This window comes from Ylistrum balloti, unplaced genomic scaffold, assembly GCF_031769215.1.
Source record: "Ylistrum balloti isolate Yb309-2 unplaced genomic scaffold, AGI_CSIRO_Ybal_v1 Utg370358, whole genome shotgun sequence".
NCBI classification, from domain to species: domain Eukaryota; kingdom Metazoa; phylum Mollusca; class Bivalvia; order Pectinida; family Pectinidae; genus Ylistrum; species Ylistrum balloti.
Window position 1 is genome coordinate 606,028 of NW_026782254.1, and position 24,121 is coordinate 630,148.

At 36.0% G+C, this 24,121-nt stretch overlaps 2 protein-coding genes across 2 annotated transcripts; both read left to right on the top strand.

Annotated features, from left to right (window-relative positions):
- Positions 1 to 295: 295 nt before the first annotated feature.
- LOC132553832 (arylsulfatase B-like) lies at positions 296 to 7,866 on the top strand. Its single transcript, XM_060218114.1, has 14 exons — positions 296 to 338; positions 744 to 855; positions 1,530 to 1,581; positions 2,530 to 2,633; positions 3,117 to 3,223; positions 3,636 to 3,700; positions 4,020 to 4,121; positions 4,380 to 4,443; positions 4,817 to 4,914; positions 5,124 to 5,260; positions 5,496 to 5,554; positions 5,774 to 5,900; positions 7,278 to 7,420; positions 7,694 to 7,866. Exons 1-14 carry the CDS (start codon positions 320 to 322, stop codon positions 7,864 to 7,866), a joined length of 1,362 nt encoding a protein of 453 aa, XP_060074097.1. The 5' UTR covers positions 296 to 319.
- Positions 7,867 to 10,887: 3,021 nt separating this feature from the next.
- Positions 10,888 to 16,892, top strand: LOC132553829 (amine sulfotransferase-like). The gene is made up of 5 exons (XM_060218109.1): positions 10,888 to 11,087; positions 13,191 to 13,502; positions 14,271 to 14,374; positions 15,723 to 15,909; positions 16,414 to 16,892. Exons 1-5 carry the CDS (start codon positions 10,913 to 10,915, stop codon positions 16,521 to 16,523), a joined length of 888 nt encoding a protein of 295 aa, XP_060074092.1. The 5' UTR covers positions 10,888 to 10,912; the 3' UTR covers positions 16,524 to 16,892.
- The last annotated feature ends 7,229 nt before the right edge of the window (positions 16,893 to 24,121 follow it).

Here is a 24,121-nt window from a genome sequence, read left to right on the forward strand (position 1 = left end):
ACGAGCTCAGAAAAAAACATGCAATGAATAGCGCGCTTGTTTATGGCCGGGGTCAGAATCTGTGTACACGGCGGCACATGAACATTATTGACGTATACTCATCGGACCATGTAGACTTCAAACATCATATGATGATTAGCTCTGGATAAGATTGTGTCGGCTTTAAAAAGAGCGATACACGAAGAAAACACAGGTAGACAAGTCTGTTCTCCGACACACACTCAACATGGACGGGCTGCTATCATTGCTGGTGTCATATGTCTGGGCGTTTCTTTTGTTGATTTGCTATGGGGAGGCAAAGCCACCGAATATAGTATTCATGGTCGCAGATGATTATGGTAAGATTTAGTATCACTTAAAGCGACTATAATGATAAAAAACACTACGAGAAAACGATAATTTGTAGATGTAAATGTTTCATACTGTAATAAGTTTGAACTGGTCTATGACTCCTCAAACTTTAAATCGTGTTGTTTACAAATATAATCTTACAAATGATATGGATATGTAAAAGCTAAATATGATACCAAACATCTTTATGAAATATTGATTATAAATGCATTGTATGTACTTAGAACAATTGTCAGAACGAGTGACCTTCAGAGAGTCTGAGAGATGTCATTCTTGCAATCAAAATGATTTATAACTTTATCAGGACAATATATTTCCAATGTATGAAAACGATAGTTTTGTACATGTACTATTATGATAGTTCGTTGTTGTCAGTTACACATTCATTACAGGTTGGAATGATGTGGGCTTCCGCAACCCCAGTATGATCACACCCAACATCGACAAGCTAGCATACGAGGGAGTTATACTGAATCAGTCCTATGTACAGCCAGTATGCACACCGTAAGTATCACTTCACATAGTTTAGGGACCATGTGAGACAGTTGTTATCGAGATTAAATGAGTCTAGGAATAAAATGACATTTTTTGTAAGTTCAACAGCAATTAAGATACCATGTAACATTGTTCAATAGTTCTACGTATTAACATGATACCGGAAAAGTCATGTGACGTCGTAGAGAGCCCATTATACCCGGAAAGTCATGTGACGTCATATAGAGCCCATAATACCCGGAAAGTCATGTGACGTCGTATAGAGTCAATGATACTCGGAAAGTCATGTGACGTCGTATAGAGCCCATGATACCGGGAAAATCATGTGACTTCTTATATAGCCCATGATACCCGGAAAGACATGAGACGTCATATAGAGCCCATGATACCAGGAAAGTCATGTGACGTCGTATAGAGCCCATAATACCCGGAAAGTCATGTGACGTCGTATAGATCCAATGATACCCGGGAAGTCATGTGGCGTCGTGTAGAGTCAATGATACTATGGTTCTGTGTAACGTTGCCGTGTAATTTGAATATCACTTGATGCGCCATATACAGCGTTAATGCATTAGGGTCGTCTCCATTGAACATAGTTGTGTATTTTGAACGGATATTAACAGAATGTTTTAACGTATGTACCTATCACAAGAAAGTAGATAGAAATTTTGTTTCATTCACAGGTCTCGTAATGCTTTTATGACAGGCGTGTATCCTTTCAAAGCAGGTCTGCAGGTAAGTATCCAAACCATATTGAAATTCATTACAGAGGAAACGGGAAAATATTTGTTTACTTTCATAATTCATCTACGTCATTTAGTTTAGTTGCAGGTGAATTATTCAGCCATGTTATTTCTGAAGAGAAGAAATCGCCGGGCTCATTTCACATTAAGAATCATATAATTTGGCAACGACCTTGCAGTACAATGATAGATTTCTCCCCGGAGATTCAAAACAAAACTCTGAAGACGTATGATAATTAACTTTACTGTGACTACATATGTGCAATAATTACCGTCATAAGCAATGGGTACCTTGTAGAACACTCATTTCGAACCCAGGGTATATTACAATGACCGTAGAATGAAACACTTGGTATCTATGACGAATCCTAGAAGGGGTAAACAGCTATATAAAGCAGTTCGGACATTCTTGTCGACTCAGTTTGATTTCCTCTGTCGCCTTCAGGGTGTCAACAATTTAGGCTCTTAGGATCACCGACAGGTCCTAGAAAGACGAAACATATGTATTATGTTGTTTTCATTAGTTGGCTTTACTGTGTCTTTACATTTTCTAAATATTTATGCTGTTACTGTATATTTTGTACAATTTATGTATTAAGATAACCATGATATTAAAAGTATTCCATGTTAATTTTTAAAAACAACTAGATATATTACGTGTACATTAATGTATGTGTAGGACATTAACACAGCTACACTATGGTTGCCCTGTTATTGTATAATTCATTAAAACTTTTTGCTTTTGCAGAGTACAGCCAATGAACCATAGTAACATATACTGTAGTTACCAGGTTACTGGTTACTGTATAACTATAGATTAATGAATATCATTTGGCAACAAACTACCTATATATGGCACTTACCTAGACATATTGCAGTTAGCGTGTTATATTCCTTTCTGATCTTAATTCTTACTTCATCATATATGTATCTATTACAGCATATCGTTATTCTGCCGCCACAAGCGACATGTTCTCCAACTAACCGCACATTCCTGCCTCAATATCTCAAGAAGTTAGGATATGCAACTCACATGATCGGAAAGTAAGTACAGGAAACGATTAAATGTGTGAGTTGTATGAATCAAGAGTAAAGTTAAGTAAGTATTGAAATCAGGGTGACAAGATAAAGTAAAGATAAATGATTAAGTCAGCACGAAGCAAAAGGTAAATATGAACGCTGAAATAAGAACGACTGATGAAAGAAATGTAAATGATAAGTATGTATTAATAACGTAAACATAAAATAAGACACTAAACAAATTCAATAGATTTAAATGGTGATGGCAGTACAACCAAAAACTGTAGAATATTCAAGGTAAAGTTATTTTGTATATGGTTACAAGTGTTCAATTATATATCAGTCAGGTTGATAAAGGTCGGATAATGGATGAGTAAATTAGAAGGAAGTGGACAGAAAATGAACTGATGCCTTAACCGTCTAGGATTAACTCATTCCTATGAAGACATAAGAATGAATGATGAAGTGAAATAATTCCATTAGCTATTTTTGATTTGTTATTTCAAGGTGGCATCTTGGATTCTGTAATTGGAATTGTACCCCAACCTACCGTGGATTTGACTCGTTCTATGGCTTTTATAACGGGAAGGAAGATTACTACAACAGATCTGTGGGTAATTATAGCTTTAATTATTTGGATTTTCCTCAGTCAGCTCCAAGGTTTCAATAATTAGGCCCTCAGCATCACTGAGAAGAAAGGGCGAAACGGCTGTATAAAGTAGTTGAATTCATTATTTTACTCGGCTGTATCTATCTCAAATTTTGTATTTAAGGCGTCATTCACTTGTGTGACTATAGAAGATCATTAAGCCTTTTCATTTAAAGCTGATACAGTGTATTTATTTGCTCAATGTTAAAGAGACCTATGTGCAACACATACGTACAATTTATGCTTAGCAATGTCCATGAATGATTTAATTGGTAGAGAAAAAGTTAGGAACTGATTAAAGCCGGATAAATCCTGTGGTGATAAGTTACCTATTCTAGTTATGAAAAAAATCGTTTCTTTATTCTATTTTCTGTTAGTGGGCGGTTTGGATTTCCGTGATAACAAAGAAGCTGTTGTCCCAGATGTTACGAAATATTCGACCGTAAGTATGGCAGGACATTGATCTAAATAAATGTAATCAAATCCTTGTACAATTCTAAAACCCGGTAATTTCTAAATGCATTTTCTTTTTATCACATAAGTGGAGCTAACCCAAAAGTATGTTATATTGTAAATCTCCAGGTGGGGAGATAAAAAGACGTCTGAAAGGAAAATAGGCACATTGTTTTAGTGAATCTCGCTGGATCATGTCGGACATTAAAACATTTATTTCTGCACAAAAGACATGCTAACCTATCAAAAATTGAATTTCATCATGATAAGTACCAGCAAAGGCGTTGTAATGATACTTTGTCTTTCAGTATATATATGCCGAGCGTGCAAACCAGGTGATTTCAAATCATGACAAAGACAAACCACTCTTCTTGTATTTACCTTTCCAGTCTGTCCACGCACCGATCGAGGTATCATAATAGATATGAATTCATTAAGTGTCTAACTTTTGGATAGAATTAAACCAACAAAATCTCTCAAAATATACTAGGTTTAACATAATTACCAGTTCAATATAAAGTAAAAGGAATATTTGTCAGCTGAACAAAGCTGAAATTTATCGTGAAAATATACAAGAATGAGGAAATGACAATTATTTTTTTTTTTTTTTTTTTTTTTTTTTTTTTTTTTTTTTTCTAATTTTCGCGATATTACTTTATAAATTAAAGGTACCTGTTAGCTATGAAAACATGTATAGCAGTATTCAGAATGAAGGAAGGAGGAAATACTGTGGTATGTATGATAGGATTTTTATAATAAAATCGTATTTTCTTCAGAAAAGTGTGGTTTAAATAGTAAGATTATTTGTTGCATGTATCTGTTTTCATATTTTGTCTGTTATGTTATCAAAAGGCATGTTCTGATATCGGATACTGTTTGTTTTGATGTCCGAAACAGTGTAATGCGAATTTTAACAATGCGGAAACCAATATGTTAAATTGAGGTTTTTCTAAGATGAGTGATATAGACAAAATTTCGTTTGGTGACAATTTTTTTTTCTCAATCCCATATGATAAGTGACAGAAATAATAGCTTTACCAAGAAGGAGAGGTCGTCTTTGTGTATCTTTTAACGAAGGAATCCTGAACTTGCGTTTGTTTAATAGGTATGGTGACGGCTATGGACGACCTGGTGGGGAATGTGACGGCCGCCCTGAAGGAGAACGGAATGTATGATGACACACTCTTCGTCTTCACGGCCGACGTAAGTGAAATAATTCTGAGACATGAGTTACAAATCTGTTTTCGCCGACATAAATAAAAAATATCAGTCATACAGTATAAGTCGATCAATATTGCCTACGTAAGCCAATCTAAGCTGATGGAAGTCTTCGTCGATTCAATTAATGTTGATTTACTCATCAATTTTGAGGCTTTTACTGATTGCATATATTATTTCAAATGTTTGATCAGAATGGCGGATGGCCTACCTACCATGGAAATAACTACCCACTACGTGGTGGGAAGACTACCGTATATGAAGGCGGTACCCGTGCAACAGCCTTTATCAGCGGTGCAGGACTAGAGAAGAAAGGCTATACATATGATGGGTAATTTATAGACTTTTCCAATGACCTACAGAATTTGTAATGACCACATGACGCGAAACATAGAGTCTATTTCATTGGTAAAAGGAAATTGAAATACAGATATGGCTGGTAACATATAGTCTACTTCAATGGTCGCCGTAAGAGATATGAATACTATTTTGATAATGATCTTCCGCAAGATTCAGTCTAAACCACAAAGCCCGAACGTTTACGTACTGATTTTCAAATCTTCCAGTATGATGCACGCCGTTGATTGGATGCCAACTATACTGTCTGTGGCAGGAGGAAAACCTGGTATGTAATTTAATCCTTATCAAATCAAGTAAACGAAAGATGGATTACGCAATTTTTTTGAATACTACATAAACACTTGCAATCTCGTGTACAAAATGGCAAAAGTGAAAGTCGTATTATTCATTATGGAAAACTGAACTTAAAAGAACACATTTTAGCAAAGCTTTCTAATACTAATAATGGTACAATTTAAGTATGAATCAATTTCATTATTTACAGATGACACAGATCTGGATGGCATTGACCAGTGGGAGAGCCTCAAGACTGGTGCTGCATCAAAAAGGACAGAATTTATCTATAATCTTGACGACGAAAATCCGCCTATATGTGGCCACGCTGCCATTAGGTAAACGAAGTATACAAAACTATTCCTCACATTCAGGACACATTAACACATACATTTGTCCAATGGAAACGTTTTGGTTTTGCCTTTTGTTTTTGTTTAATGCCTATGTTATCTCTAGCAGTTTGAAATATGTCTAGAAATGGAAAGGAGGGATTAGGGACCTACATAGATTTGGTTTAGATTAGAACAATTGCGAATGCCTGAAAATTGTATAGCCTAACACTATCCCTAAACCCCTGGACCGGCGTTATCACGCCTGCTCTTTTTCGAAAGGATACAGAGGGAGCTTATGGAGAATGAACAACCATTTTACGGGTCACCCTTGAAAGTCTCGTCCGCCGGACTATTGTTAGTAGTTAGATCGGTGCAGGTGCAATTATAATTAACACTGATTTTTTGGTTGTCCCATCTTGAATGTTTTTTTAATCATCCGACTAAGCTACTTCATCAATTTACTAATGTCCGTTGCTTTCTGATAATCCACTCCACTCCGGCTGCATACATCTGCTCACTAGTCCGTCTTTTCACAATTATATATGAGATCTGTGTGAAGGCGCTGAATTAAAAAGGGTTATGAGAGATTAAGGCAAGGTAAGTTTTGTAGATGTAGAAACTGTTATGCTAGGTTGGGATTATCTAGGATAGATTTAATTTTTGAAAAATTGAGAATCCCTAAATTGGTACATTGGTATGTTTAAGGCTATGTGTTTAGAAGGAGTAATGTGTTACTTCTCACTGGTTACATCTTGAATAGCAATAGAGAAATACTGATTTGTCCGTTCTATTCTTTATACTATCATGAACAGTCTGTTTTATCTCGAAAATGGTTTATTCTATGTAAACCTAGTCTGTTTCCCGAAATGTAAATAACTGTATTAAGAGGTCGTTTACAGTTTTCTTTCATGTTATTTATACGGAGTACCCAAGTTGATTTTTGGTCAAACATCATTTCCAAATATTGTGTTCTTGAGACAAATTTTAGTTTAAGCGCTTAAGTAGAGCTCTGGTGTTTTGGTTCTTCTAGAAAACGACATAGGTACGGTTTTGTCTTTTGAAATTTCAAATCCCCAGTTATCAGCCCATCTGTGTATGGTGTTCTCTGTATTATTGTACTGTTGTGTGAGATAATCTTACTACTCTACTTGTATGCCAAATGCTTTCCTTCACGTATATCGCTTACTATAACATTACTAGATAAATTTTTCGAAACTGGGCGTTCCATCATTTCTGTTAAAGAACGAACAGGCAGGCAAAGATATTTCACGCATTAAAAAAGCAAAAAGAAGTAAAAGAAGATGAAAATTTTAAGGCATGTACATATCTATATGTTGCGGTCTCTTCAGTTATAGTCTGTTTCATAAAATGTTTGTATAACAGAGTTGGTGATTATAAGCTGATCGAAGGCTATCCAGGACAATATCCAGGCTGGTATAAACCGGAAACGGTGTCAGACGAATCACACAACAATACTGAGAAGCAACATGCAAGTTATGGACAGAGACAACTTTTCAACTTAAAGGGTAATATTCGTTTACGTTACACAATTTCTCTCATACAGAAGTTAATTTACTATGCAAGTATTCTTAAAGATCATCTGTTCCTTTTTTCTTCAATCAAACATAGTAACTAGGTGACTGCAGGGACAACTCTGCTTCATTTAAAAGAATGTTTTATTCTATTTTATATATATTTGCTTTTATTTAAACTTGTACTATGTATATATATATATATACATTGATGAAACAAAGAAATTCTAGATGTTGTGATATACCTATTTTTTGTTATCTGTGTAGATGATCCGAATGAACACAAAGACCTCTCGCTATCACACAAAGACATAGCGGATCAACTCAGTAAAAGGATGGCTGTGTACCACGCCCAAATGATACCAGCTAACTTCCCAGGATTCACGATTGCATCTAACCCACAAAACTACAACGGCTTTTGGACCCCAGGATGGTGCTAACAATTAAATTTGTTGTATGAGTTACCGAAATCCAACGACATAGCTAGTTTTTCATTCTCGAAATAACATATATATAACAGCTGTGATGTTTTCATTGTCAGTAACATATACTTTTCAATATATTTCACTTATAAATCAAAGGATATGACATGCTTGTTATTTATTCTTCGAAGCACCAGGAGAACATGTAATATAGAATAACGAAAATCCGTGAGGGATCTAGGCTCTGTTTAGCATTCTTAGTACTTAGAGTTAAAGTCATGTCAACTGATCATTATTTAAACAATTGAAACAAATAAATGTATATATATTTATCATTTTGTGTGGTTTTCCTGTGTGGGGGTACATTTCATGCGCAAAATCAAGCGCCCAAAATTTTATTTGAAAATCAGTTTGAAAAACTACGAAAGTTGAGTGCCTTGAAGAGATAAATTACAAACAGCTCTTTAGTAGAAGTCTAATAAACATTAAACATAATTAAACATTTAGACAGAAATCAAAACAAATAAAAGAACTACAGATTTGTATCTCCGGGGAGAAAACTATGATTGTACTGCAAGGTCGTTGCCAAATTATATGATTCTTAATGGGAAATGAGCCCGGCGATTTTCCTCTTCAGAAATAACATTGCTGAATAATTCACCTGCAACTAAACTAAATGACGTAGATAAATTATGAAAGTAAAATATTTTCCCGTTTCCTCTGTAATGAATTTCAATATGGTTTGGATACTTACCTGCAGACCAGCTTTGAAAGGATACACGCCTGTCATAAAAGCATTACGAGACCTGTGAATGAAACAAAATTTCTATCTACTTTCTTGTGATAGGTACATACGTTAAAACATTCTGTTAATATCCGTTCAAAGTACACAACTATGTTAAATGAAGACCATAGTGCATTAACGCTGTATATGGTGCACCTAGTGAAATTGAAATTACACGGCAAGGTTACACAGAACCATAGTATCATTGACTCTACAGACGTCACATGACATTCCGGGTATCATTGACTCTACACGACGTTACATGACTTTCCGGGTATCATTGACTCTATAAATCGTCACATGACTTCCCAGGTATCATTGACTCTATAAATCGTCACATGACTTCCCAGGTATCATTAACTCTATTCGACGTCACATGACCACCAGGGTATCATTGGCTCTACACGACGTCACTTGACTTTCTTGGTATCATCGACTCTATACGATATCACATGACTCCCACGGTAACATTGAACTATTGAACAATGTTACATTTTCAACTCTGTCAGATGATCCCTTAATATATGAAGTGATACTCGCGGCGTGCATACTGGCTGTACATAGGACTGATTCAGTATAACTCCCTCGTATGCTAGCTTGTCAATGATGGGTGTGATCATACTGGGGTTGTGGAAGCCCACATCATTCAAACCGTAGAAGATACATATTTCTTTAATACCATATAGCCAATTATTTTCGAGGGCTGATATTTTCGCTATTTCGCAGAATATTAACGTGATCGTGAAAATGTAATCAACCGTGAAATAAATAAACACATGTGTATTACATGTCATTTTAAATCTAGCTCTCGAAACTAAATATCACTTAGAATATAATAGATATTTTTGAAAGAAAACTGCGAAATGTTTTACCCATGATAATGACTATAAAACAATATCGTTGTTATCCATAATTAGTTAACTCGAGAACATGGTTGATATTAAATACGAAGGGACTTATAAGAAGAAAACTAAAGGGTTGTTACTGAATGTGAATGATGTATCCTGGAACAATGTATCAAACTGCGTGATAGTATCTTCAATTCGCCGAGAAAGTCTTAGAGACACAGTACTGGAACAATTGAATATCCAATACAACCATACACACCATAGTCATCAGCAACCATGAATACGATATTCGGCGGGTTGGCGTAGGCTGATATCACAAGAAGAAAAGCACACAAAGAAGTCTCGACTTGCTGTAATTAGACATCTTGAATACTAATAAGCAATCAAAACGAAGGAGGCAGTAACAGGTATACTATAGGAAATCTTTAGCAATCTCTCGTGCTGATAAAGATCTCGTTACATCAGCTAATATCTACCTGTACCTATATCAAAACACTTCGGAACTTTTTTGTCTCGTGTTTGTTTAGCACGAAGGACACCACAAGGTTTATCTACATATTGTCCAAACTAGTTTAGACGTAAGCACACGATCGCGTCTCCCGGTCTGATCCGTTACTTTACATTGTTCACAACTGTGCGATACGCATCACCATATATATGTATGTCAAATCAGTGGTGAAACGCACCACCATGTATATGTTTTTTTAAATCAATGGTGAAACGCACCACCATGTATATGTATGTCAAATCAGTGGTGAAACGCACCACCATGTATATATACGTCAAATCAGTGGGGAAACGCACCACCATATATATGTATGTCAAATTAGTGGTAAAACGCACTACCATGTATATTTATGTCAAGTCGGTGGTAAAACGCACCACCATGTATATGTATGTCAAATCAGTGGTAAAACGCACCACCATGTATATGTATGTCAAATCAGTGGTAAAACGCACCACCATGTATATGTATGTCAAATCAGTGGTAAAACGCACTACCATGTATATTTATGTCAACTCCGTTGTTATACCAGTTATATCAATATGTTTCTAAGTAATGGCACCACCCACCTATAAAAAGCCCCAAAAAAACAAAACAAAATATATATCCCGATCTACTCAAACATTAATCGGAAAAGAATGGATTGCATTTGAAGAACCAGTACAAGTACAGTAATCTCCCTTCATTTGCACAGGAAATATAATAATGCAACAGAGCCATTTGCCTTTTTGACTGAAGAATAATTCAAATTACCGCACGACCTGGTGCCCTATATTAAACGGATTCCCATTACGTAACATATTATCATACACATGATATTGACACTGCTGTTTCGGTGAAGGTTATTATACACACACAGCAGTTACAGTGTGTTACCCTATCAGTAGCAGGTAGCACGTGACCCATATCTTGTGTAGTAAACAAGACATGGCGGAGTGGGTGAAAGAAATAGACGAAGACGGAAACATTTTGCAAACAAAGAAGTACGATGGGAAGTACTATGTCAGTCATTTTATTGGCAATATTAAGGACCATCTGTCTGCAATAGAGGAAATGGAAGTCAGAGATGATGACACATTTTTATTGTCCTACCCAAAATCAGGTTTGTACTTTAGTACAGGTATGATGGTACATATAAACCAGAGTCGTTATGCTGATTATAACACAAATGTCATATAAAACCTATATCACTGGATTAGTTAACGAGGTTGAAAAAAGCGTTTAATTGTACAGTCACCATGTTGAAACAAACATAATGGATTACATCTATCAATAAGAGTTCACCCTGAGTAACGAGGATGACAAAGTTCTATTTTCAAATCCAAATTTTACTGTAACACGAGACTAGAAGCCATGAAGCTCTCGGTCGGAACCAAACCATTACAACCGATCATTATCGAATTTACTAGAGATCGCTATCTGTAATCAATAACTGTTGATTCACCAAGAAGTACATATATGCCAACAAAAGTAATTAAGTAATTGTGGTCACTAAATCATGTGACAACTCAATAAGACTATACTTTCTGTCAATGTAATATTCCCACATACTACACATGATTACTCAGTTTTTGCTACAGGGTGCCCATGTCATATTGTGTGTAAGATAATTTTAAATCCTGTCACATGTTGTGACACCTGATAACCTGTAGGTATAGCCTGTTTCATATTTTCCTCTTCACATTTGCTATTTTCTTCAAGAGATGACTGTCGCAGTAAAGCATAGCACCCCCCACATTATCATCCCCTCCCCCCACATACATTCCCCCCTCCCCCCCACACATCCTCACCCCCTCCGCACACACACATCCTCATCCCCTCCTCTCACACACATCCTAATCCCCTCCCCCAACACACAACCTTACCCCTCCCCCACACACATCCTCATCCCATCCCCACACACACATCCTCACTCCCTCCCCATACACACATCATCCCCTCCGCAACACACACAACCTAACCTCCTCCCCACACACATCCACATCATCCCCTCCGCAACACACACAACCTAACCTTCTCCCCAACCACAACCTAACCTCCTTCCCTCACACAACCTAACTTCCTCCCCACACACATCCTCATTCCCCGCACCACACACATCCTCACCCCACCCCCCACACATCCACATCATCCCCTCCTCCCCACACACACAACCTAACCTCCTCCCCACACACATCCTCACCCCTCCCCCACACATCCACATCATTCCCTCTGCAACACACACAACCTAACCTCCTTCCCACACGCAACCTAACCTCCTCCCCACACACAACCTAACCTCCTCCCGACACACATCCTCATTCCCCCACCACACACATCCTCACCCCTCCCCCACACATCCACATCATTCCCTCCGCAACACACACAACCTAACCTCCTTCCCACACACAACCTAACCTCCTCCCCACACACAACCTAACCTCCTCCCCACACACATCCTCATTCCCCCTCCTCACACATCCTCACCCCTCCCCCCACACATCCACATCATCCCCTCCTCCCCACACACAACCTAACCTCCTCCCCACACACATCCTCACCCCCCCCCCCCCCCCCACACACACACATCCACATCATTCCCTCCTCCCCACACACATCCCATTCCCCCTCCTCACACATCGTTAGTTGTAAGTACAACAATCACTAACATAAATAACCTTAACTAAACATGGTATTAGAATGGTTTTCGCTTGGAAATATGGTGGTCCCCGGAACAATAAAATTGATGAAACAAGCTAAAACGGACAAAAACTTTATCAGGGACAACAAACAGTTTGTAGATAATACTTCGCTGCAGCTAGCAATAGAGCTGATATAATAGATAATGGTACACCTTAAGTTGGTGCTATCTTAGACACATACATTCATACAGTTTGTTAAATGTGCAAATTTCTAAGAGAACAGTTTCCACCAATTCGGAATTTCTATTGGCAATTTGGCTTTCAATGTCAAGATTACTCTAGCATAACATAGTGTTAATGATCCTGTGGAATGATATTTGTTATTCTTATTTGCAAAGTTGTTTATTACAACCGATCTGATGTTGTTTATAGTTACAGACTTATGTCGTCTAATTGTGTTTATTAACTATTCGATGCACACAATTTGATTTCTTTAACATCTGTATGATGGGGCTTGAGATTTGTGATATGACTGTAAATCAGAAATGTTTAAAACACTATACTTACTTTCTTGTTTCCTTCAGGCACACACTGGGTTTTTACTATAGCCAGTATGTTACGAACCAGAGACACAGCCTATCATGGATCACCTATGTTTATGGACTTTAATGAAATGGAAACATTAAACAATATGCCATCTCCCCGAATACTAGCCACCCACATGACTTTTGATCGTCTACCTCGGCAAGCCAGAGAAGGAAAAGGAAAGATACTTGTTGCACTTCGAAACCCAAAGGACGTCGCAGTATCCCTGCATACATTCGTCAAGAAGCTAGACTATTCTGACGTCATCGCAACTTGGGACGGACTCCTAAAATTCTACGTTGAAGGAAAAAGTATACAACTGGTTTTCTACGTTTTAAGAGAAATGTTCGCAATCTACTTATTTTCTGAACGAATGTTCCGTTTGGTTAATTTTTTCTAATTCTCCGTTGAATGAAAGGTTTCTCGTTTTAAAAATGTTTATCAACCTTGAATTTTATACAAATGAAGCATTATTTCACTAAGACGAACCTTCCAATTATCTATTGGGAACGTCCAAGAATTTTCATTCATATATATATATATATATATATATATATATATCAATTATTTCAATGAAATGTATTATTAGATGAAAAATGTAAATAATTTGATATCGATCTGAACAGTTTATATTGTCGATAACGACATAACATTAATACGAGTAGATATAACATTTTCACCTTTTTAAACTCTTTCGTATTTCACGTTTGAGACGGCAGGTCATTGCAGCAGATTTTTTCTAATCAACAATGATTGTTAAAATGTAAATATCTAAAGGACAAACATCGAGAACATACCAATAAGCATATATGCTGTGCTTCTATCAGGAAAGTAAAGATGAATATCAGTTAAACAAATGTATACATACATATGTCGGTAGTGTCAATACCCCAATATGAACGTCTCGACAACACGATTAAAGGCATAAGGACCACAGAAGAATATCAGACAAGCGAAAATCTAGAGTATACATTTCAACATTAAAAGTGAAAGAAATATGAAATGAAATGTGTTTAATAACCTTTTGCAATATGTATTAAAATTTGATTTTATTACTTAGCTTCAATTCTATACTTCAGTGGTATATGGCTCCTGGTTTGAAAATATACAGGCTTGGGACAAAACCAAGAAGGAATACAAGGGAGATAATTTAATGTTTCTCATCTACGAAGAACTCAAAAAGGTGACTCTTCTTCACTCTCGTTTATATACGATTTGTATGATATTGATATTTAGACTTACTAATCCAAACTTATAGTCGACGGTCAGTAACTTTTTCCAATATGCCAACCATCTACTGTGAAAAACTGATTGTAAGTATAATCTGGAGTGGAAATTGCATTGTTTTTTTTCCTTTATAATCTAGTAAAGTAAGTCTATAGGATAAAATCATTGCATCTTTTCTAGTGCCTTTCCCTCTTGAGTCTTTTTATATGTGTATTGTTTTAACCACTCAATATCTATTGTGTCTCTATAAGCAATCGTCAACTCTAAGTTGCTCAATATAGACAGATTTGTTCCTCTTCTGAAATCGACAGAGATCTGTCAAGGCAAAATATACGAGAGGACTCTTTCAATACGAATTAAACGCGAAAATGTTTCTTGGTAAATAAACTGGGTTCTGTCAATGAGAAACAGACGAGAGAATTTCTGTGTTGGTGAAATAAACGATCGGGATATGTCATTGTAAAATAATAGAGGGTTCTGTCGTGATGAAATCAACGAGGGATTCTGTGGTGATGAAATCAACGAGAGGGTTCAGACGTAATGAAATCAACGAGGGATTCTGTGGTGATGAAATCAACGAGAGGGTTCAGACGTGATGAAATCAACGAGGGATTCTGTGGTGATGAAGTCAACGAGAGGGTTCAGACGTGATGAAATCAACGAGGGATTCTGTGGTGATGAAATCAACGAGAGGGTTCAGACGTGATAAAATCAACGAGGGATTCTGTCGTGATGAAATCAACGAGAGGGTTCAGACGTGATGAAATCAACGAGAGGGTTCAGACGTGATGAAATCAATGAGAGGGTCCAGTCGTGATGAAATCAACGAGAGGGTCTATCATGATGAAAATAACTAGACGACTTATAATATAACCAGGGTTGACGTTAAGTTCTGATGATATTTAACCCTTCGTATGGACGTTGAAACATGACAGCGGATTCAAGTTGCAAAATATCATTTTAGGATTCCTACTTTCTCAAGCGCTAAACGTGGTGATACTTAGTAAAAATATTGTTATTTTCATTATGTGCTATGTAACATTTCACAAGTGCATGGAGTGCACAAAGGTCAGAATATTAACTGCTTACATATTTGACGACTTTGAATTTTAATGAAAATTGCGACGAGATGAGAAGAAAATGACGTAATTTTAGTAATTCTCCTCTAGGTCACACTACACTTGTAAAATCCCCCAATATGTATGTATATATATATAGCAGGGAAGATATAATACGTATATAAATAGATTTAAACAATTACTATATCTATTTTCATCGTAATTTTTTTAATGTTTTGCGTTTAGGATTTACACTCACACGTTAAGAAGATAGATGCGTTCCTTGAAACCAATACCGGAGAGGATTATGTAGATTTGGTGACACATAAATGTACATTCAAGAATATGGCTGTAGAAGCAACGAATTCATTCAAGCCATCTGATCAGTGGAAGACTGCCACAACCAGTAAAACACTACCGATTTACAGGAAAGGTACGTACCAATGTAACTTGTACCTGTTCATTTACCGGCAAAAACGGCAAAATCGTATGTCTGTCATAACTATGTTATAAGATGGCTTAAACTTATTTGTCGCTGCATCCGCCGCCAGACCCGACGCTTTATGCACCTAAATGAAAAAAAACGTGTCAGAAGTATGTTTGTTGAGATAGGAATAGCTTAGTTAAGGGATATACATATGTACATATTCCCTTATTGCGTACAATACGACAATACTAAACGACAAAACCCATCCACCTCTTTTATCTGGCTATTCACGACATCTGTCAAGAGAAATATATTGCATTTTATTTTCGTGTGTACTGTTGTTTTCTTTACACCTTTTGTGTTGCAATTTTATGGTTTGACGATTTTCAAGGAACAAAGTTCGCATGAAAATGCTTATTTGAACCGAATAACATTTCTGATCGCTTAAATTTTCTTCTGAACTACGAAAATTCCATTTGTTCGTATCTTAATGTATCATTTCTGTTTCAGGTGAAATAGGTGATTGGAAAAACCATTTCACAGTTGCTCAAAATGAATCCTTCGACAAAATATATGAAGACAAAATGAAAAATTCCAGTTTTCATTTTATGTTTGAGTAATAAACATATAATATCGAGATTGTGTTAACAGCTCTAAAATCGTCCTAGAATAAATAAACTTTAACTCTCAAGTAATTTACTAGAATACCATTTCATTGTAATTTATCAATATTCAAGCTGTGTTATAACCTGAAGTACCTTGATAGGAGTGTTGAGATGTGACATGGTCGCGATAAATCAATTCATATAGGTGTGAAAGACGTAAACACCAGGTGAAACTGATTCCAAAATATCAGCAAAGCTTCACAATGTATAACGTTTAATTTAACAAACTCGAATTAACACCAGACAAAGGTAAGACAACTCTGGTCTGAATGAAGATTTGTCGGTCATTTTCTTTTGAATAAAAATTTTAATGTTACCTCCACAGTTGTCACTTGTTTGTTTTATTTCATTCTCTATAATATATTTATGACAGGCATACGTGACTCTAGTGATGTACAATGTTATATGAGTTGACCTTGACTTCAATCTGTCCCATAGATAGCCTGAATACTTAAAGGCCAATGCATCCGTCACTATCTGATAATTAAAAGTTTGCTTACCTATTTATACATATCATCGAATGGGGTAGTTTGGTTTTCAATGTAAAACCGCAATATGTGAGATAATCTGGAACATTTTCAGGAATTGAAACGTTACACAGATATGATCGTTTGAGGACTGCCTCCGTACGTACGCGAGGTTAGTGTGTGATTCTTAGTGGCTTCAGAAATATGTTAAGGCGAAATTTGATGCATTCTAATGTTCACATATATGTTCTGACATATCACAAACGACGATATTGCTAATAAATTGTCTTATGACGTCACGGAAATTTCAAATATTAGTCTTATGTCCATTACTGTTCCAAAAATGTATCTAAAAAGAGTCCCAACTCACTGACACTCGAGATCGTCCTGGGCAATGTTGTTGGACCAACTAAATAAGATTTTAAACCGAAGTTGACATGATCGGCAAATTACGATAATATAATAATTTTTGATACCATAGATAGAAACTATGTAAAGATTAAGCTAAAGATTAACGGGAAACCTTAAATAAGATGTGACCGTTTTTATATCATTGTGTGTAATTTAGTGAACGTCTAACTAAAGGAATTGAAAACCTAATAATTCATTCATATTAAAGATATAACTTTAGATGTTCGTATTTTGAAGAAGAACGATTTAAAAGAGTCAAACTTAGTTCTTCCATCATGTAGAATAGAAAATAAGGGGTGGTCTCTCCAGATCAGAAACATACGTAAAAAGGAAAGGCTATGTAAAACTTTAGTGCTTCAATCTTCATATCTGAGGTACACATTTTATCATAATTACAATATCCAAGGCTATCAACAAAACAGGTGATTCCGATGTAACAGTACGGTATCTCTTAGTAAATCATTTCAATGCCTTAAATCTGTTGTATTCATCAAGACACGTGGTCCGCCTGTTTTATAGTCCATCTTAAAAACCAAAATGTTGTTTCTTCGATTACACAAGCAAAATTGGATAGATTTTGCCCAATAAGATTAGTATGTTTTTTTTTTCTGAATTCCTACCGTTGATACTATGTTTTCAAGACATCACAGTGATGGCAAGACCTTCGTGACAACGTATTCATGAAAAAACACTTTGTGACTTTCCAATAATTTGTTAAATGGTTCGAGATTGTGTTTATCCATCCAGATATCTTAATCTTACAACAACTGAATAGTTACGTACGTGGCATATCCTTACTTAAGAACAAGCAATTCACTTGCCGATTTTCCCCAATGATTGGGATATCAGTCATTTAGTGAAGAATGCTAGGATAAGGGTTATTTATCTCATTAATAAACGTCTTTCCGCATGGCAATCTAAAATAGGATATAACAAACGAAACCAACAGGCAGGCTAACGAATATTAAACACGTCCAGCTTCGTATCGTGAAAGGAAATATAATATTTCTCAATGTGATCACTATGACGATGAAGTACTTTTTAAAAAAAACCTTACCAACACTGTCAGAGTTGTCTCCCCTACATTATGAAACGAACAAGTTTGTATAGAGAGTACAATTTATTTTGAAATTAACAACAACTTCAGATATAGAGAAAAGTTGAATTTTAGAACACATCTAGGACATCACACATACTTTTCAGAAATTTTGAGATATTTATAACTTCCTTTGATGCTAAAAACTGCATACCTACCAAAATATAAGGCTATATTTATATCTAAAAGTACATAAATATCAAGATATTAGCACATTAAAAACACACACAAAAATACCATGACATCTCTGGATGTTTAGTTCATATTTAGCTTCTTACGATTTTACACAATGAACATCCTTTGATATCTTACACGATGTCCTGGATATCTTAAACATATAAAATATATAAAAGAAAGTATTAAGTTATATAATCATTAATGTGTCAAAATATCTTGAAATGCATTCCAAAGTCAATTACAATAAATTGAGATATTTGAAACTAAAGGATGAGAACAAAACAAGATGGACATGAACGTAATCGACAACGCTAGCAATCTTAATGCAGATCATTCAAGGTATTCAAATGAAATTTTAAACACATATAATTACAAAAAAAAATCTTGCCATTCATTTCATTATTTCGTTACATATATATTATTAATATTAAGAAAAATAAAGTTATATATACAGAGAGAGAGCAGACAACAATTCCATTCAGAATGTCTCATATTTAACAGCATACCTTCAACAGGTCTATATCTTAACGGGTGTCCCCTTGATAGATCTAGTTCTTTTGGTTTAATCCAACAGCTGGACACAAAAGGATGTGATTTTCACGAAAGTCATTAAATTAATTATACTTTCTAATATCAAATCTATCTTTCCTGGTCCTTAATATATATTTTCGCGATTTTTCTCATCTCAAAAAATAGTAAAATTACACTATTTCTTATAAATGTACAAAATGTACATCGCGTATTTAAATCTCTGTACAATATACTCGAAAATCTCAGAGATTCATATACTTAAATTGACTTCTCACAAAAGGAAAATGAATTTTCAGGAAGATTGCAGTTTATGCAGAATTTTGAAATGGAATTATCATCATTATAATAATCTTTTTTTTAAATCTTGAAATATAGCAACATTTCACAAAAAATGTATAAAAACGTATACATTGGATCAATGTATCAGGAAATTTTACAATATTGATAAAAAGTCAGAAAAAATAATCGAAAATAAAAAGGCTTCGGAGATGCTTCGATATGTTCGTATGAGACTATGGGACAATGCATAATAAAACCCGCTTTAACTGTTATACTCAACCCACCCTGTCACTCACAATACTGAGTGTTCTGTTATACCCACCCTGTCACTCACCATACTGAGTGTTCAGCAGGAAGTAGCAGCTACCAATATTAAAGACTCTGGAATGTCTCGGCCAAGTTACTGAACCCAAACCTGCCTTTCTCACAGGGTCAAACGTGACGTAGTGTCAAGGGAGACAATAGAAAAAAAATTGTTAAAAAAGAGTTAGAAAGAACGCCAAAAATAGGTTTTAAGTTAAGTCGTTTCTTCAATGGACAAAACAGAAACGATTATTACTTGAATTTTATGATCTACCATAATACTTGAGGACTTCAAGGTGAAAAATTAACAAAAGTGCACGGATAGGGAAACCTTCCATTACCTGGAAGTCTGGTAGTCCACTACCTAGACAATGTCAGTATGGTAGTCCACTACCTAGGTAATGTCAGTCTGGTAGTCCACTACCTAGGTAATGTCAGTCTGGTAGTCCACTACCTAGACAATGTCAGTATGGTAGTCCACTACCTAGACAATGTCAGTCTGGTAGTCCACTACCTAGACAATGTCAGTCTGGTCGTCCACTACCTAGACAATGTCAGTCTGGTCGTCCACTACCTAGGTAATGTCAATAATTTACCACAAATGTCTTACATTGATACCCCTCCTCAAAATGACCCCAGCAATTTGACGGTTCCACAAACCCAACTAACTGTAAAAAAGGTGCAAATATCTATCAGGACAAAGTTCAACAGAGTTAAAGCCACAGTTGTTGTCTACATATATTGAATAATTGGAGCATGAGATGAACAATGCTTGTTGCTTTGCCTTTTCATAATTGAACATCTTTCCACGAATATATTGAATATCAATACTGAAATTACACAGTAACCCCATATTGTCTAACAGATAATTAGGTGTTATAAATAATTCTCGACTAATGGAGAAGTGAAGTACGCTTGTAATAAAGATGACAATTTATGGCTCTATAGCATTTCAACCAATCAACTTGGGTTACACACGAAAATTACTAAAACATGAATTTTGAAATTAAACAGTTATAACAGTCTAGATACATGCTCACTGGAATGTTATTATAGAAAGCGAATGAAATACAGCTGAGCAACAACAAATTACATGTACCATTTGATCAAGAATCCTTATCCCATCCCACTTTGACTAAAGACGAGGGCACCTTGTACATCCGCACTTCACTTTTATATGCTGATAAGGTATTCAAGACAAATCCAAGCTACTCCCTCTCGTATTTGGACATTAAACTTGACTATATCACAATGCGGCCATTGTCACTTCTACTTTACTTTTACTTTTAACGTTAACATTTAAAAGAACACAATATATTTCATATTTATGAAAGATGACTCGTTTTATTGCAACATCATAATGGTTAAATAGCTGCAACATGTGAACAAGGAGCGGAAACGGAACAAGAAAATACCAGCATGCTAACATATTCTTAATCCCATAAAACCAGGGGAAAATATAAACAAAAGACAGATTTTACACGAATACCTCTGAGTAAAAGCAAAGGGAGCAAAAAGACCTGGTGTTCCGGAAGAGAAAGTGTTTTCTGCTAAAATAAGGTCAATGTGAGGTAATCATGACGATCTTTGACTCAAACCTTAGAAATTGAAAAAAAAACAAACAAACAAACAGTAAAAAACACACATATTTCTTGTCCATATCTAAATCACATGTTCACACAGCAAATTTGTGAAATAGGTACAAAAGTAAGATGTCTTCTCGCCTACTAAGTCACTAGGTCACTAGGTCACCATGACTTCTGCTTTGCTTTACATTCTATTGTAAAGGCTGAAAACAGCAAAGCATAGGTTTATGGAGCATACCACAATTATTCTTTCACGTTCGGACATCAAATTTAGAAACTCATAATATAATATATAACAGAAAGTGATATGTCGCATACTGTTATGAATATACAATAATCAATACGGCTTAGTGAGAAGCTGTCATTGTTGTTTACGCTATAAAGTCCATTCTGTGAGCTTGATTTTAAAATTCAGGATAATTCTTGTATAGTTTATATTTCAATACACAAAGGCATCGATATAAAGCTTAAAAGGCTGAGGGCTGGTAGTCCACAATTCAACTATACAGTATAGTTAAAGAAAATCGTGAATAGACGGAAGGATGGACGGGCGCTTCGTCACGGAATAAGCTTATTGGTTCGTTGGACCGGATGGGTTTTTTGTATTTTCCAATAAAAAACTGCTGGCAGCGTTGGTTAAATTTCCTGAACATTTTACATGCGGTATGAACCATTCTGTATATATAAATATCGAAATTCAATACTAGCTTATGGTCCATAATACATCTACGTAGTGATAATAAATAAATATAAATGTCTAGTACATTCCTACACTCACCTCTCACATTGATTACATCAACAATGTTTTTAAAAAATAAATAATGGGCATTTCCTAGATACCTACAAAAATTGAAGTCACAACAAATTGTTGAAATAATTCCCCTATAACAAACCGTCCAAATTCGGTACTACAACATCTTAAGTTACATAAAAATTGTTGCTTAAAGAAACAGATTTCTCAGCTTTGATCCAGAGGTACATGGATACACCGTAAAACGATAACCTCTGTTGTTTACATAAATTTTTACTTCAGTTCGCTAAAATATATTTGTGCTGTAATCCTTTGTATCTACAAACTGTTGAAGTGTTGTTTCATTTCATATCGTCGCGTTTGGGCTGGTTGACCTTACATTTTCGGGATATTAAGTCGCAATGTCCTGTCAGAAATAAAGCGGTATGTAGGGGATCAAATCAACTTAAATATTTCCATATGCACTAGACAATGTCAGTCTGGTCGTCCACTACCTAGACAATGTCAGTCTGGTAGTCCACTACCTAGACAATGTCAGTCTGGTAGTCCACTACCTAGGTAATGTCAGTCTGGTAGTCCACTACCTAGACATTTGGCAGTCTGGCAGTCCACTAACTAGACAATGTCAGTCTGGTAGTCCACTACCTAGACAATGTCAGTCTGGTAGTCCACTACCTAGACAATATCAGTCTGGTAGACATTTGGCAGGCTGACAGTCCACTAACTAGACAATGTCAGTCTGGTTGTCCACTACCTAGACAATGGTAGGCCACTACCTAGACATTTGGCAGTCTGACAGTCCACTAACTAGACAGTCCACTACCTAGACAATGTCAGTCTGGTAGTCCACTACCTAGACAATATCAGTCTGGTAGTCCACTACCTTGGTAATGTCAGTCTGGTAGTCCACTACCTAGACATTTGGCAGGCTGACAGTCCACTAACTAGACAATGTCAGTCTGGTAGTCCACTACCTAGACAATGTCAGTCTGGTAGTCCACTACCTAGACAATGTCAGTCTGGTAGTCCACTACCTAGACAATGTCAGTCTGGTAGTCCACTACCTAGACAATGTCAGTCTGGTAGTCCACTACCTAGACAATGTCAGTCTGGTAGTCCACTACCTAGACAATGTAAGTCTGGTAGTCCACTACCTAGACAATGTCAGTATGGTAGTCCACTACCTAGACAATGCCATTCTGGTAGTCCACTACCTAGACAATGTCAGTCTGGTAGTCCACTACCTAGACAATGTCAGTCTGGTCGTCCACTACCTAGGTAATGTCAATAATTTACCACAAATGTCTTACATTGATACCCCTCCTCAAAATGACCCCAGCAATTGACGGTTCCACAAACCCAACTAACTGTAAAAAAGGTGCAAATATCTATCAGGACAAAGTTCAACTTAGTTAAAGCCACAGTTATTGTCTACATATATTGAATAATTGGAGCATGAGATGAACAATGCTTGTTGCTTTGCCTTTTCATAATTGAACATCTTTCCACGAATATATTGAACAACAATACTGAAAATACATACTAACCCCATATTGTCTAACAGATAATTAGGTGTTATAAATAATTCTCGACTAATGGAGAAGTGAAGTACGCTTGTAATAAAGATGACAATTTATGGCTCTATAGCATTTCAACCAATCAACTTGGGTTACACACGAAAATTACTAAAACATGAATTTTGAAATTAAGCAGTTATAACAGTCTAGATACATGCTCACTGGAATGTTATTATAGAAAGCGAATGAAATACAGCTGAGCAACAACAAATTACATGTACCATTTGATCAAGAATCCTTATCCCATCCCACTTTGACTAAAGACGAGGGCACCTTGTACATCCGCACTTCACTTTTGTATGCTAATAAGGTATTCAAGACAAATCCAAGCTACTCCCTCTCGTATTTGGACATTAAACTTGACTATATCACAAT

What these genes read in the sequence shown, in the direction of transcription:
- LOC132553829 (XM_060218109.1), top strand. Translation starts at nt 10,913, where the DNA reads ATGGCGGAGTGGGTGAAAGAAATAGACGAAGACGGAAACATTTTGCAA. An exon ending in TCTACGAAGAACTCAAAAAG is followed by an intron (nt 14,375 to 15,722) that starts GTGACTCTTCTT and finishes TTTTGCGTTTAG; the next exon opens with GATTTACACTCACACGTTAA. An exon ending in ACTACCGATTTACAGGAAAG is followed by an intron (nt 15,910 to 16,413) that starts GTACGTACCAAT and finishes TTTCTGTTTCAG; the next exon opens with GTGAAATAGGTGATTGGAAA.
- LOC132553832 (XM_060218114.1), top strand. An exon ending in GTACAGCCAGTATGCACACC is followed by an intron (nt 856 to 1,529) that starts GTAAGTATCACT and finishes TTTCATTCACAG; the next exon opens with GTCTCGTAATGCTTTTATGA. An exon ending in GCAACTCACATGATCGGAAA is followed by an intron (nt 2,634 to 3,116) that starts GTAAGTACAGGA and finishes TGTTATTTCAAG; the next exon opens with GTGGCATCTTGGATTCTGTA.